Here is a 16,888-nt window from a genome sequence, read left to right as displayed (position 1 = left end):
CGAGTAACCACAGCTGATGGTGCGACGCACTCGGCAATCTACTTGGTGGGCTTTAGTGTCAAATAGTTGTCTTGACCGTAATTTAGATATTCTCAAGGTAGTAGCTTCACAAAACACATTCTGCAGACCTTTCAAGAATACATGAAGGACTTTGGACACTTCGGTTTATGTGTGGATACCCTCAACATATTACGAGGTAAGTGTAACGTTGTTTTGAGCTGTGCAAGACTTTAAAATGTTGTGTTTTTGAAATGTGTGTAACCGCCGAAAAACGATGCCCGCATCTTTCATATTGCATAGCTGATATGGCTAACGAGGCTAACGTGATATTATAAAACTTTCTCAAAACGCATCCTTTTGCCTTGATTTTGCTCTAGAGTGACTGTATTTCATCCCAAACATGCAAAAAACAGGCAAATTTGTTCCAACTCCGGATAAATCCTTTAATACAGAGAAATGACGTGCCACCAACCAGTCGAGTTGTGCTGAGGACGATCAGAGTTCGTTCAGGGTATCCAATGGAAAGGGGATCTAGTTCTAGTCGGAGCCTCCATGTCACATTTGGGATATGTTTCTCTTATTGCATTTGATTTAGAATGCCATGGGAATAAACCGTGGACGTGGAGACAGAAGAGGAGACAGATTGGTAGGTGGGCAAATAGTAGACTGGAGAGAATGGAGGAATGCAGAGGTAGTGGTAGAAGAGAGAAGTAAGCTAAAAGTCAGGGGCAACCAATAGTGCTGGAGATATCATGGTACTGAATGAAAAGGGGTATTATTTGGGTCTTGCGCCTAAAAAAGTGATTGGACTTCAATTTAATTTGAGCTGCTAATGTCAATGCACAATACAGAACAGATACAGGTAACCAGGGCTCTAAATTAACACACGCCAACACGCCAAACACGGGTGAAAATTCATTTTGGCTAGTAGAAAAAAATACCTACCCGCCAATTTGGCTAGTAGCGGCCGAGTACAGTAACTTATGAACGGTAAACCGCTGCTCTGACGAACGTTATAGGGCGAGATTTCCTACATTAGGCTACCCATGGACACTAGCGTCACGACGTAGCCTCCCACCGTGGGCTTTCCAGTGCATCGAGCGTCAACTCCATGCTGTTACGCGCGCCAGGATTGAAAACATTTCAGACGACCAGCCTCTGTCAGCTAAGCTGCGCTCACACTATTCTGACAGGCAGCTCTCCTCCTATGCTCTCGTCGCTTTCGCTACAACCCTTTTAACGTCACTACTGCTATTATTACTATATGAACCTTGCTGTAGGCTGCATTTTTGAAGCAGCGAAACCCTGACCGTTTCAATAACAGGATTTACGCAGATTATGCATAGCGCTACTTCTGTTGTGTAGACTATGTTTTGTGCGAGTGATGAGAATGTGGCGGGGGTTAGAGCAAGGTTCTGTGTGTTGGTGAATGCTAGTAGTAATTGTAAATAGTGTTAAAAATTAGTGGTTGTGGAAGACGAAATAGCGACCAGGGCAGAGGAGGAGAGCCGACTGTCAGAGTAGTGTGACCGTAGCTGTCAGTTCAGTTGTCTTCTGAAATGTTCAGAGAGTCGTGGCGCAACTAAGTTGGAAAGCCCACGCCATCGGAAAGGGAAAAAAGCAACCAACGACGAAGCTGTGGAAGTAACAAAGGAAGCGAAGATTCCCGAGATATTATTTACTTTTAATTAAACTAGGCTTCTTGTCATTTTGTTGCGCATGGTAGAGAAGAGCTCCTCCTCTCTCCTCTCATTTTCCTCTCATCTCTTCTCCTTCCTTGGGGTGTGCGTATGTGAGGTTTTGTAGTGTTTGGCTGTGTGCTTGGTTACTGTAGGCCTATGTTAAAGGTCTGTTATGTGAGTGGCTTGTGCGATGTGATTCAGCTGTTTTCAGAGGAATTGAACAAAAACTAATCAAATTAATTAGGCCTAAGTAATGAAAGTAAAAAATAAAGCAGAAGTTAAAAAATAATGAAAAAATATATAGCCTAGGCCTATAATGTGCTTAATTATTATGTAGGCATATAGTAGCCTATGCAGGCCTATAGTGTATCTGTGTTGTAGAAACAGTTGGACAAAATGACCATTTAATTAGAAAAAAAATAACTAGCCTAATGCATAGTTTATTTTGGCGAGATTAAAAAAATGGCTAGTTGAACTTCTGTTTGGCTGGTAAGAAAAAATGACCACTAGCCAAATTGGCTGGTGGTGGAAAAAGTTAATTTAGAGCCCTGCAGGTAACCTATTTTAAGCTATCCCTCTACAATGAACATTGTCTAAAATCATCCCCCTCAATGAAAATGGTCAAAAATCACCTCCCTCTAAAACAGGCATCCCTTCTTCACATATTGTGTTAAAATTGCACTTTTAACACTACATTTTCAAATTTTTCTCAGGGGAGAAGCCCCCAAACCATCAATAGTTAGAATCAATCTCCGAGTGACCATCCCCAGCTGCTTTTATTTTACAACTCGAGCACTGGTTAGGGCTAAGCATATTGAATAAATCGTGTATTTGGCCTCATCAAACATTTTAACTAGCGGGGTTGGAAGCCTAGTGTCAATGGGTCGATGGGTGACCAGTCGATGTCTGCCCCCCCCCTTAAAAAAAAAAAATCTCACTCCAAACAATCTTCAAAACTTGAGAGCCCTGATAATTATATGACAGCAAAAGTAGGAGCTAAAGCATCATTGAAATGTTTCAGACTGAAAACAAGTCTGTGCATGTTCTGTGTCTGTCTGCACTTAACACAAATTGCACTTACTCACCTCTTGTGTAAGACAAACAGAGTCATATCTCACGCACACAAAATGAAAGTAAAACCAAAAGTGTTTAGATATAGTCCTCCTCAGTGAAGACAGTGTGGGTAACAGACATGGCCGTATGGTGAAATTGTGTCTCGTAGGAACCGTATGAAAGATTAACTGCAACCACAATAGTCAAACCCTTAGCCAGGCATGTGGCCTCTTCATGCACACCTTGCCACCATTGGAACGCTGAAGTCACTTAAAAACCTTTACTACCATAATAACACCACTATTACAGTACACAGGGCCTTCGGTAATACATTGCAACTTGGTCCTTGACATTCTGATAACAGCTAATTTAGAGCAGAGGCCGTGCCTTACTGGGCTAACCAAGACAAAGGATACTTAGGTACTACATGACTGAGAAGTGGAAGTGCAAAATACATTGGTGTAGCCGTAAGAGAGAGCAATAGTCAAATTCATCAGTTTCAGCCCCTTCATCCCAAAAAACTACAACACAACACATTCTTCCTTAGACTGCTGTAACCCATCATTCATTACTGTACATTTTATAGTGTTTTTGTCTGTTTTGTTTTGTCTGTCTAATGGAAATACCCCATGGCACTGTATTTTACCCCGTTTTCTACTGCATCCGTGTGGAACGGATGTACTAAAATGAGATGGCACATCTCAAGGGGCTATCCTTGTAATGAATGAATAAAAATAAAAAAATAAATAAATAAAGGGAAAGTTTTCCTCCAAAGGAGACATCACACAACTAGTGTTTTTTGTTGTTGCTTTTGACAGTCTATATCTGATGGCATTAGAAAACTGAGATCTTGTGTGTGCATCCATAACTACTGTACAATCTGTTACCGCCATCTGCTGTCCAAAAAACACATTGCAACATGGAGCTCCAGGTATGACATCAACCCACCAGTGTGTCGTCTACTCTCTACTGTATATGAAAGTGACACAGAGGGTCCAGTTCAAACTAGGACCTCTTGTCCTCTCCTTTGGCTTGTGGCCTTGTGCTTCATTTAACAACATGTCAACCTGCTGTCAACCTAATTTCCCCTCAGGGATCAATAAGGTTACTACTCCAACCTAGGCAGAGCAACACTTGGGCAGCTTTTCCGTATTCAACAGCTCTATTGCAACACTTCAAGACTCGATTTAATATTGTCTAGATTAGTATTTTCAATGGGGTTCTGCAGCCCCCCTGGGGGCTTTATACAACACAGTGTTCTCAACCTGTTTTTAGGCGAGGCACCCTTTCAATTCATGAAAATTTTCAAGGCACCCCAAACCAACAAGCCGTAACATGGCATCGCATCCGATACCACACAAGCATAGAAAAGTCATACATTTGGAGATGTCACACGACCTACGTTCGAAGTTGCAGCTGACTGGGGCGACCTATATTTACTTTATTGCATAAATGGCAGATGAAAGATTCCACTGACTAGCATTAACTTCAATCAATTTAGACAAATATGTATTATATTACATAATTTATTCATCAGCCACGTTTCCGCGGCACCCCTGAGGGGGACCCGCGGCACCCCAGGGTGCCCCGGCACCCTTGTTGAGAAACACTGATACAGCGGACACAAAAGATTTCAGAGATGCCATGTCTATGAGCTGCCACGCCCCTCTGGACGTAATCCACATATGTAATGTCAATAGCATTGCTCCAACTGGAACTGGAACATGAATATGTTAGATTTTGGACGTTTCCAAAATTCTCTTCTCCAATAAAAATTGAAGGATGAATACTCTGCGTTGTGTTTTAGTTGACTCACTTACAAAAATAAAATAAGTTAAAAGGATCGATCAGGATACAATTTATTATAGAAAAAGTGAGATTACAAAAAGAATAAGAAGAAAATAAAAGAAGTAAAAGTAGAAGAAGAATAAAAAGGTTAAAAAGAAATAAAAATGAGACAAAGTCTCACAGCGTCTCACTATCTAGGCAGCATCCTATCTCTGGCGAATGACAGGCAAATCGATCGACAACTGACAAAATGGTGGCCACGGGGTATTGGCCACATTCCAGGGCCCAATTGATTGGAACACAGGGCTGGCAAAAGTTTCATTATAAAACTTAACAGTATGGTCAATCAGTTGTTGGTCAGCTGCAAAATGCAGCTGGATAAACCACTCAAATTCAACAATACAAACAACAAAAATGATGCTCACTACCACATGAACTCACAACATCTACGATTACGTCCCAGGCCCTTGTAAATTTGAAGAAGGAAGAGAAACTTTATACAGCGGACCTTTAAATGAGAATTGGTGTCCGACTTAGTGGTGTAACCCTTGTAAGGTTTTCAGGTCTTTTGGACCCGTTTTCATTTTTTTTGCTTGGCAAAACTGTATGAATTATTATTATCCTTTCACATTTAGAGTCACTGGTATTGGCTCATTTTCTGTAAGGAACATGAAAAAGGTGCCCCCCACCCCCCTGCACATTTCTATAACACAGGGGGTCTTTTGGACTCTTTGTATTTGATCTTAATTGGATATTTTCTAAACTGTTTGATACTATACTAATCAGATGTTGAGATAAGGCTGAGAGTGCAATATATGGAAAAGGGACTGCAGGTATCGTTTGGTCCTCCAGTTATGCATCAATGTTGCAACCTTCCACAAGAAGAGCACTAGTGGCTCTATCCGAAAGATTGGATTAAGTTTAGGCCCACTCACATTCCCCACTGTCGCCTTATCTTTGTGTCTCTGTATCTCTCACCCTCAAAAACATACACACACAGAAATTCAGTATGAAGGGAATATGAGGGTGATTATGAGCACTGATTCTTTCCCTTTTAAAAATGATTTTTCTATTGGCCCATGTCTAAAGGACCTGAACACCTTATCTATGTAACAAAAACACCAACACCTGAGGCATTATGAAAGCATTTAATAAACAAAGAATGGAACAACATTCCAAAATGATCACAAAGCAGATATATTGTCGGAGATACATATTTTATTGGAAGATGTTCAAAAATGTCTACACAATACCTGACATGTGCATTGCAAACACATTGTATAGACATCAGACAGTTAGCACAGTCTAAGCCTGCTGCACAGAGACAGACAGGAGGATGGAGCAGGTGTCAGCTCAGGACAGCACAAAGATGGAGGCCAGGGGCACCAGCAGGAGCAGCAGGTTCTTGCCAACAGGCCCAGCGCTGTTGCACAGATCCCCCTCACAGCAGTAGGTTTTTGGATCAGGTACTGGAACGTCACAAGCAGCTTTCAGGCCACAAGACTTCAGTACGGCACCTGTCTTGTGAACTATCAGCAAAAGGAAATTCATCAGTAATTATCTTTTTAGTGATATCAGGAAGCCAGGAAATATTGATGACATATATTGGTAGCTGTAATTCACCTGTTTTAAGACAACTATCCATAAGAAGAGGACAGGTCATTCGTGATGTAGTGGAACACTGTGCATCACCACAGACGTAACACTGCAGGGCATCTGAAAAGAAGAAGCCACATAAAATGGATTCATTAATAACAGTCAGCCAATGCTAAAATGAGTCATTATTAAGCCACCCGTGACTCTTGCGACTATCGCTACCACTTTTGTCAACTTACCTAACTTTTAGCTGACATGCAGCCAATGAACAAACTTTTCATGAGAAAACCTGACTTAACATACATTTTAAAAGTCAAGAAAGCATGCACTCATTTCTCTAAGCGAGTCAGGTGTTTGTGTAAATAAATCTACATTGATGACCTGTTTTAGTAAAACTGAGATTTACTATTTTAGAAAACCCTGGTTTAGAATGTATCAGCTAGAACTCAATTTACGTTTAAACATAAGGTACTATAGGATGTGTTTACAAATATCCATTTACGTAAGAGTATATGCTTTGCTTAGTATATGCTCATTTTCTTCACTCTCATTTTTTTCTGTAGTCCCTTACAGGCTCTGCATAATAATAATGAAATAATGACAAATGAATAAAACCAAAAAAATATTATGCAATACTTACATGTAGGCCTAACTGAAAATGTCTTTGTACAAAGTATATTGAGCAGTAATATGTGGCCTGAGACACATAAACATGTAACATGGAGCGAAGCTGAGGCTCATCTAAAGTAATGCAAATTAATTATCCACTGTATGTGAATTACACATACAGTGGATAGTAAAGGCATGAAGTCAGTATTACCTGCAGTGGCCAGCATGGTGGCCAGGAGGAGAATGAGAAGTGATGAGCTCTTCACAGACATCTCAGCGTTACGTGGACCAGACACGACTGAAGAGTTCTGTGTGCTGCAGCTATGTGTGGTATTCTGTACCAAAACCTCTGCTTACTACATTTTAAACGGAGCTGATGACTGAGAACAATTAATCATCTTTTTTACATCTAATAATCGCTCTGGCCTTTAGTTTGGGATGGGAAGTTAGTTAATGCAGCTGGTCTTGAGATCAGAAGATATCATTCATAATAGAATCAATGTTAACAGTGAGAACAATGCAATTTTTACCATTTCATGCTGTACTCATGTAGACGTTGTTGAATTAGAGAAGGGAAGTAGAGTGCAACAAAAAGCCCAAAGTGAATGGTACATTAATAATTAATCTGTGAGGACATACAACCAAAGATTTTCAGAGTTCCCTTTAGAACGTCTCTGATAAAACTGAAGTGAAATTTCTGGATGTCTGCCATTCTGAATTGCCAGTCACATCTCTGGTTGCGAAATATAGCCTACTGTACTTTGGCCAGACCAGTGCATATTAGTTTATAACTAGGCTAAATGAATATTTAGCTAAGAGTCATGAACAGATCAAATCTTTGAATGAGCACCATATATCTAGAAAATAAACGACTAATATTACATATCTGCCTTGAAACAAACCTACTGTCTGTGGGTTGATGTTTTGTATGTTAAAGCAGTGGTTCCATGGGCGTACGTTTAGGAGGGGACGGTTGTGACATGTCCCTATCAATATTTAAGGGATATAAAGTTGTCCCTACCAATTTTTGCCATATTATTTTAATGTATCGAAAATCTTGATTAGTTTAATATTTGAATATACTACAAAGTGGTAGCATTAATTTAAAAGACATTTTGTAGCATGGAGGATTGGGGCCTAGTAGGCCTGTGTACAGTAGTTATCAGTCCTTGGGGGGAAACAGGCATCGCAAAGGAGCAATGCTGTTGGGATGATGGGGGCATGCCAACATGGATTACAAATTTGGTTAATCTAGGTGTTATTATCTCCATAAATATTATTTTTAAGTCACACTCAGCAGTTTGAGTGAGTTTGTGAGGTGCCCGTGGCATGCCTACAGTGTAGCCTATCTCAACGTTTCCCATGCCGATCGTTCAGCTCCGTCAGCCAAAAGTTACTTGTGAGGTTTTCTGACAGCGGACAGGGGTGGTCGGCAGAGTCACCGTTCACTTAATTAATAATGACTCATTCGGCTGAGTTGGAACAGTAATTAATTTAACTTTTAATACAAAATTGTGTCCCTTTAATTTGTGTATAGTTTCATATTTCTCTTCTGTCTTCTCTTCTTTCTCTTTCTTTTAAAATCATAGATGATCTCACCATTGCCAATTAGATTAATCTATAAAGTGGGATTGGGAGGAGTTTTGTACAAATTCAGTTCTTGTAACATTTACAGAAGCATGGCTTACAGTAATGTTAGTTGGACTCGTGAACAGATTTGTTTTTTTATATAAGTATGGTGATTTTCACCACCTGACTGTGTTGCCTCTAACATAATTGTGGATGTAACAAGGACTTTTTTGTGGTTAACACCAATCCTACAAACATAGCGACGTAAACAGTACGACTTTTGATGGGGTGTGATGGGGTTAATGTTTGTTAATGCAAACGCATCCATGCAGAGGGTACATGGCTGGCCTGGGTGTACTAACCTTTTGTTAACTTTCACCTCCATTCTTTGTATTAACATCTGTAAAGGGCCACATGCACTACTGTAGTCCTTGTTTTGTCATTTCCTTTGACTAAAATGATAAATGTGCCTCATTTAAATTCCATCTTATTTGACAAATATCAAATTTAATCAAATAACATTTTGTATACTTTGTGGTTGGTGTGTGGTTGAGTGAGTAGGCCCCACTGTGCAAAAATGGACATGCGATGCTGATTTTTATCCAGTGAGTAACACCGTAGCTCCATCATGTTGTTTTACGTATTAGGCTTATGAGATGGTGTTCAACTGTGATGGGTTCTGCCATGGTCCTAAATAGCAAACACAACTGTCCAGCCGATGTCTACACGCTAGCTTGGAGGTAAAATTTGCACTGCCATAACTAGAAAACGGTTGAAAGTACAGGAGAACGGTAAATCCCTATTTAACTCAAAAGGGTGTAATATGAGTTTATTTCCAAAAATGGGACAGTATCACTTTAAGGCTTAAAGGGCCCCCTCATAATTAGTGGTGCAGAACTGACTCACTGGTGGACCCTGCACTCTCGTGGGCCCCTATTTTCAGAAATGTTAATAAAAAATTGCAATGCCCACTATGCCAGATGTTCAGTCCAGCCCTGGTTTAGAGTGAAGTCTCATTACATTACATTATATTTGGCAGACACTTTTATACAAATCGACTTACAACTGAGGACATAATCAAAGCACAACATTTGCAAATACAAAGTGCACAGGAAATATACAGAACAATAAGTGCAGATGCAGATGCCAAGTAGGGCTAGTTTTTTTAAGTAGGCCTAGATGAGCACAGGTTTAAGCAGAGTACACACACCACACAACATGCCTTTTAGAGTCTATCCTGGGACTGAGCCAGCTCAAGTGCCATTAATGGTGAGTCTGTGCAAATTGTTGCTTAATTGTCCTGCTCTTAGCTGTCAGGAGTGGCACCCAATGCATTCTTCTGCTGCTGTAGCTCATCTGCCTCAAGATTTGATGTGCTGTGCGTTCAGGGGTGCTTATGCATACCTCGGCTGTAATGAGTAGGGCCTACGGTATTTATTTGACTTAATGTTGCCTTTGGATCAGCTCGAACCAGTCAGGCCTTTCCCCTCTGACCTCTGTCATCAACAATGCATTTTTGCACACAGAACTGGCGATCGCTGACTGTATATTTCATTCTTTTTCTGACCATTCTTTGTAAAACCTAGAGATGGTTGTGTGTGAATATCCCAGTAGATCAGCAGTTTCTGAAATGCTCAAACCAAGCCCTTCTGGCACCAATGCATTGTTCATTTAGATCATTTTTCTTCCCCATTCTGATGTTTGGTTCGAATTGCATCAGATCATCGTGACCATGTCTACATGTATAAATGCATTGAGTTGCCACCATGTGATTGGCTGATCAGAAATGTGTGTCAATGAATAGTTGGAAAGGTATGGATAATAAAGTGGTCGGTCAGTGTAGCTAATGACTTTGTGGAAATTTAAGTTGGTTGATCTTAAATAATTCATTAGAAGTGAACGATGGGAACCAAATCACAGCTGTGGGAGCCACTCTCCTTCTTATCCTTCTTTTTCATTTGTTTTAAGTGTAGTGGAGCGCTGCTCCTTTAAGGGAACGTCTGACGCTGCAGCACACGTCACCACGCCGCTCGTAGAGGCTTATGGGAAGTCTCTTCATAAACACTGCCAGTGGCTAGTATTCGGTAAGCCTGCAAAGTCCCCCTTTGCGCGTTTCATCGCCACCGGCGAATGCTGTGGTTGCTTCTCCCCTCGCCGTCGAGAGGAGTGCGGTGTCCAGTTCAGATCTAGGAGATGTGGACCATTTCTTGTCCTCGTGAGTATGTGGACCATTTCTTGTCGCTGTTTATGTGCTAGCCAGCAGCTAGTGGCTAACTTCGCGTCTGCTGTTCTATAGGTTGTGATTCCAACTTGGCGTCTCTTACTTGGCTAGAGTGATCTCTTGCTTCTCCACTGGCAAGGACTTCGGTGGACAATACCAACTGTTACCTTGCGCTTTTCCCGTCTCCTGCACGCCGGTATGTATTATAGTGGGTTAGCTTGTGCCTTTACCCAGCCCTGACTGTTTGTTTCGTACCATGGTTGCTAACGACGGCCATTATTATGGTTTCAGCGTGTGGTCGCTACCGGCGCCTCGGCCGTGTACCTCTGTATTGGCACTCCGACTGTGAGAATCGCGCATCGGTGCACCCTCATCTCCGGGTAAGGTAACCTCTCGGCAGCAGAATCGTGTGATAGTGGGTGTCCTGCTAGCTTGGCTAACGCTCTCCTCCTCCCTCGCAGGTTGTATCCGTGTGGCCGTGGTCAGACACACCACGCGTTTAGGTGCACGAGCGGCGACTTTTAGCCCCGGTTGTGTGGTGCCTCTGGAAGCCGGGAACCCGTATCTCGGCTGCTGCTCCGGCCTCGGGAAATTGGACATTCGTGTGTGTGTGTGTGTGTGTGTGGGCGCTCGGCTCGGTGTGAGCTGGTGTGTGAGCCATTCCACAGTGTGTGTGCGTGTGCTTACGTTGGTGCGTGTGAGTGTGTGTGTGTAGGCAGTGATGAGTGAGTGTGGGGATACCTAGGGGACTGCACTGAGCTGAGCCTCTGGGGTTGGTTTACCTCATGTTTTGATTTTCGTTTGCTGTGCCTAATTTCCTTCTTTTTCATTATTTCATTCCATTATCTAATTTCTTATTTAACTGCATGATTTTGATTTATTTTGCATGGTTTGCTGTGATTTCTTGTTGTTTCTGTTTGCCGTGAATTATTTTTGTTTGTTGTGAACGATTTCTTTACTTTTTCTTTTGTTAATCCTGAGGTGTGCCATTCGCCCTATTGTGTTAGCCGTGCCAGCCCCTAGTGGCAAAGTCTGACAACCTGAGTGTAGGTTCTAAGGCCTTAGGCCTACCAGGTGTGTTGTTTATTGTGAATTAAGGAACATACTTTGGGGCAGGTGTTTACAGATCCGCGGGTGTGGTGGCAACACACCCACCCCTGCACTTTACTGGTAACGTGAACATACTTTGGGGCAAGTGTTTATCTATCTGCGGGTGATTGCGACAGCACACCCACCCCACTGCACTTTGTGAATTGTGAGTACCTTTTTTATATTTTATTACAAAGAGTGAGAAGAATATATTTTTATAACGCAAAGAATAATAAAGATTTGAATTATTAATTGTCACCACTGTCTCTGCCTCCATTGTGCACGAACCTGTGTTTGCCTGGTAATCTATTGTGCGGGTACATTGTGTGTTGGTCTGGGGTATCTGTAACTACCCCTAATTCATTTCCTCCGGGGGCTCCACCCCCGGGGGTGGCGTAGTCGAACTACTTCCTGTAACGGTCTCGCCCACTACATTTTGGCTTATAGTCGGGCAGGATTGGCATAGGAGCAGAGACACTGGTTTCATTTTTTTAGGTTTTTGTTTTGTCACTCTTTGTAATAGAAATTTGTCATATGGTCAATGGTTGAATGAGTGTATGTATGTGGTTGGTTGAAAGTGAGAGCACCACTGAATAAGCGCTGTGAGTTTGTGTTTTTCCTGTAGAAGCGGAGCAGCAGCCGAGGTTGGGAGACCGCCCCTCTCTCGGGATTTGGACCAGCCATCCCTGTGAGTTTTTGCATTTTCCAAATTTGTCTTGATCGGTTTCCGCAGCATGTCGCGGGACACACAAGAGATTAGGGATGAGTTGGCTGAGGTAAGAGCCGAGAATGAGCGCTTAAAGGCCTCCCTCGCCCAGCGGGCCACAAGTACGAGCACACTAAATGGTAGCGCCCCGGCAGGGTCCGCTACAGAACGTTTGGTCTTTGTCCCAAGGGAAAAGAAGTGCCCATTGTTTAGGGGAAATGGGGGCATAAGTATCGAGGCGTGGAAGGAGGAGGCGGAGGCATGTATGCGGGCGCGCCATTTTTCTGCTGCCGAGAGAGCCTATTTTCTTTACGATCACTTGGATGGCGAGGCACGGGATGAGATCCGCTATAGGCCGAGAGAAGAAAAAGAAAACCCAGAGAAAGTTTTTGAAATTTTACAAGAGCTTTACGGTTGCCCACAGTCATACGTGGCCTTGCAGGAGGCGTTCTTTTCGAGAAAACAGCAAGAGGGAGAGACACTGCTAGAGTTTTCAATCGCATTAATGACCCTTATTGATAAGGTTAGACGAAATGCGCCTGAGGGAATTCTTAACGCTGACGTTCTTCTGCGTGATCAGTTTGTGGAGCATGTTAACGAGGGCGCCTTGCGTCGTCACTTGAAGAGTTTCATTCGGACCACGCCGTTAGCCACTTTGATCGCGGTGCGTAAGGAAGCCATGCGTTGGGAACGGGAGGGCGCCGCCGAACCGCAGCGGCCGCGTAGCTTTTCCTTATCTTCACTCGATCGCTCCCTTGGGGTCCCTGGTACCTCTTGCGCCGTAAGCATGGATCCCCGTGGTGGGGCGCCGACCAGATCTGATATGGAGAAGTTGCAGGCTGACATGGCGAAGCTCATGGAAATGGTGCAAAATCAACAGGCTCAGTTGCAGCATCTTTCTCGGGGTGCGGCCACACAGGGGGAGCCACGGAGGCGAGGTCGGTCTCCTCGGGAGGGACCCCTTGCCTGCTGGCGCTGTCGTGCGATAGGCCATATTGCTGCGGATTGTGACGGAGAACGAGTGGTGGGGCCCCCACAAGCACCCTCCCGTAGAGGCGCCGGGTTTTCGGAGAATGGGCCCCTCCAACCGAACCAGCCCTCGGGAAACTGACGCCCACCGGACTGAGGAGTCACAGTCCGGGGGGGGCCTCTCTTGGCTCACGTAATGCCCTTGCCCCTGCCAATGCCGCCGAGGCGTTACTTTCTAACTGTCCACATCTGCTCGTCCGGATGGGCGGGGTTCAGGTCCCCTGTCTCATTGACACTGGGTCTATGGTGTCCACCGTCACTGAAAGTTTCTTTGCTGCCAACTTCGAATCTATGGGGCAGGAGCGGTTACGCTCATGTCACTGGCTGCAGCTCCGAGCGGCCAACGGCCTAGAGATTCCTTACTTGGGCTACTTGGAGCTGAATATTGAGCTTTGCGGGAAGAGTATGCCTGATTGCGGTGTTCTGGTCGTTCGCGACCCCCCAGGGGGCACGGCTTCCGTGGTCCCTGGGGTTCTTGGTATGAATGTTATCGGCAAGTGTTATAAGGAACTTTTTGGGCGGCACGGTCCCACGCTTTTCGATCTCCCATCAGTGTCAACTGCCCCTCGACCGGTGCTGAAAGCGCTGCAACACTGTCATCAGGCTGAAATCCGGCCCACCCCCGAGACCAGCGGCGTGGTGAATGTCCGGGGCCGTGCGCCATGGCGGGTTCCGGGGGGGACCATGAAGTTGATTCCTGCCACCTGCCCTGAGCAACATTCAGGGCTTGGAACCCTCTTTGAGCCGACGGACCGGGGGTTGCCCGGGGGGTTGCTGGTGTCCCCTGCCTTGGTGCAGGTGACCCGTGGCTTGGTGCAGATCCCTGTAGTTAACGTCGGTTGTACGGACGTCCTGCTGTACCCTCGTACTAGACTCGGACAGGTGAATGCTGTGTCGATCATCAGCTTGCCACGGGACGTGGTGGAGGTCCGTTCCGTGGCCGCCATTACTGACCCTCAGGCGCCTGCCCCGTCGCCTTTGGAGACACAAATCCGCGCAGTGGACTTGTTACCCCTGCCTGCCGAGGAACAGGCTGAGGTCCGGGCCCTGCTTCTGAGGTACTCTTCGGTCTTCTCCGCCCATGAGGGCGACTTGGGTTGCACTTCCCTAATCTCGCACGACATCCCACTGTTGGATCCGACACCGGTCCGGCAGCGTTACAGGCGCATTGCCCCCTCCGACTACGAGGCCGTAAAAACCCATATCAACCAGCTCCTCCAGGCGAAGGTCATCAGAGAAAGCAGTAGTCCATTCGCTTCTCCCATTGTTCTAGTCCGGAAGAAGGATGGGAGCTTGCGACTCTGTGTCGACTATCGCCTGTTAAATGCCCGAACTCGGAAGGACGCCTTTCCGCTTCCTCGGATCGAGGAGACATTGGACATGTTGGCAGGTGCCCGCTGGTTTTCTACGATGGACTTAGCCAGTGGGTACAACCAAGTCCCCGTGACAGAAGGTGATCGGGCCAAAACGGCATTCTGTACCCCCTTCGGGTTGTTCGAATGGAACAGAATGCCTTTTGGCCTGTGCAATGCACCAGGTACATTTCAACGATTAATGCAACGTATGTTCGGCGACCAACAGTGTCATTCCGTTCTACTGTATCTTGACGACATCGTGATCTTCTCATCCACCGTGGCGCAACATCTACAGCGCCTGGAGATGGTCTTGACCCGGTTGCAGTCGGAGGGGCTGAAGGCTAAATTAGGGAAGTGCGCGTTCTTTAAGCCGGAGGTTCAGTACTTGGGACATGTGATCTCTCAGCACGGTGTCTCTACCGACCCTGGCAAGGTGGAGGCAGTGGCCACATGGCGGCGACCTGCCAATGTGTCGGAGCTCCGATCATTCCTAGGCTTCGCCAGCTATTATCGACGATTCGTCGAAGGATTCGCAAAGCTGGCCGCGCCGTTGCATCGATTGGTGGCCACCTTGAACGGGAGCCGTTCCCGTTGGGGGCAGCAGTTTCTTGATGCATGGTCAGAGGATTGCGAAAGAAGTTTTGAGGAACTCAAGGGGAGGCTCGTGTCGGCACCGGTACTGGCGTACGCGGACTTTAGCCGCCCATTTATTCTTGAGGTCGACGCCAGCCATTGCGGACTGGGCGCGGTCCTCTCGCAGGAGGTGGACGGCAAAGTCCGACCGGTGGCATACGCCAGTAGAACTTTAAGACCTACAGAGCGGAATATGAACAATTACAGTTCTATGAAGCTCGAGTTCCTCGCCCTAAAATGGGCCGTCACCGAGAAGTTTCGCGAATATCTCTTGGGCCAGAAGTGTGTCGTGTACACTGATAATAACCCCCTGAGTCACCTCACTACTTCCAAACTCGGGGCGGTCGAACACCGGTGGGCCGCACAGCTTGCATCATTTGATTTTGAATTAAAGTACCGCTCGGGTAAATCTAACGGTAATGCGGACGGCCTGTCGCGGCAGAATCAGCCAGACCAAGAAGACGTGAGTGACCTGGTTCCGGGTACAGCGGTCCCTAGATTGCTGCAACAGGTAGCGGCTCAGGGAGATGGCGGCACAGCCTCTCAGTCCAGTGTCTCGGGGTTGTTCCCCCACGCTTTGCCGGTTCTGCGCACTCTGCAAGCAAGCGACCCCGGTGGTCAGCTGCAACCGGCCGCTGTCCCGGGGGGTAGCATCACCGCCTCTCAGTTGGTTGTTTCGGTGCTGCCCTCCCACCCTTTGCCGGACCTGTGCGCTCTGCAAGAAGCAGACCCTGTTATCCAGCCGATTCTGGCCTTCTGGAAGGCGCGTCGGCGGCCTACTCGTGAGGAACGGGAAGCTCTGTCACCCTTGGCCTTGATCCTGTTGCGGCAGTGGAAACGGTTTGTGGAGAACGATGGAGTCCTTTACCGGAGAGTGCTACACCCCAGTGGCCGTGATGAGTGCCTCCAGCTGGTTTTGCCGGCTGCCCTGCAATCAGAGGTCCTAAACCAGCTCCACGAGCACCATGGCCACCAGGGGATTAATCGAACACTGGAGTTGGTTGGGCAACGGTGTTACTGGCCCCGCATGTTTGCGGAGGTGCGCCGATGGTGTGAAAAGTGCCTTAGGTGCCAAGAGTCCAAAGGGGAGCCTCCTCTAGCCGCCGCGCATATGGGCCACCTACTGGCATCTCGGCCCAACGAAGTGGTAGCTGTGGATTTCACGCTTTTGGAGCCCACGTCGGGGGGGGTGGAGAACGTTTTAGTCATCACGGACGTCTTCAGCAAGTATTCCATCGCCGTCCCCACCCGGGATCAGCGGGCCTCGACGGTCGCCCAGGTCTTGCTTGTGGAATGGTTCTACCGGTTCGGAATTCCTGGTCGGCTCCACTCCGACCAGGGGCGCTGTTTCGAGGGCACCCTGATTCAGCAGCTTTGCGGGCTGTACGGGGTCCAGAAGTCCCGAACCACCCCGTATCACCCGGCTGGGAACGGCCAATGTGAGCGATTTAACCGCACTCTACACAACCTCCTGCGTACCCTACCGGCCTCTCGGAAGCGCGACTGGGCAACTTGCCTGCCGCACGTAACCTTCTGTTATAACACCACCCCGCATCAA

The 16,888-nt window shown here is 46.1% G+C and overlaps 1 protein-coding gene across 1 annotated transcript; it reads right to left on the bottom strand.

The window, feature by feature from the left end:
- Positions 1–5,780: 5,780 nt before the first annotated feature.
- Positions 5,781–7,191, bottom strand: LOC134436961 (CD59 glycoprotein-like). The gene is made up of 3 exons (XM_063186340.1): positions 6,940–7,191; positions 6,147–6,239; positions 5,781–6,052 (listed from the first exon to the last, which is right to left on the bottom strand). Exons 1-3 carry the CDS (start codon positions 6,998–7,000, stop codon positions 5,877–5,879), a joined length of 330 nt encoding a protein of 109 aa, XP_063042410.1. The 5' UTR covers positions 7,001–7,191; the 3' UTR covers positions 5,781–5,876.
- Between the last annotated feature and the right edge of the window lie 9,697 nt (positions 7,192–16,888).

Source organism: Engraulis encrasicolus, chromosome 21, assembly GCF_034702125.1.
Source record: "Engraulis encrasicolus isolate BLACKSEA-1 chromosome 21, IST_EnEncr_1.0, whole genome shotgun sequence".
Taxonomy (NCBI): domain Eukaryota; kingdom Metazoa; phylum Chordata; class Actinopteri; order Clupeiformes; family Engraulidae; genus Engraulis; species Engraulis encrasicolus.
Note: the sequence above shows the minus strand (reverse complement) of the source record. Positions and strands in the feature narration are given on the sequence as shown.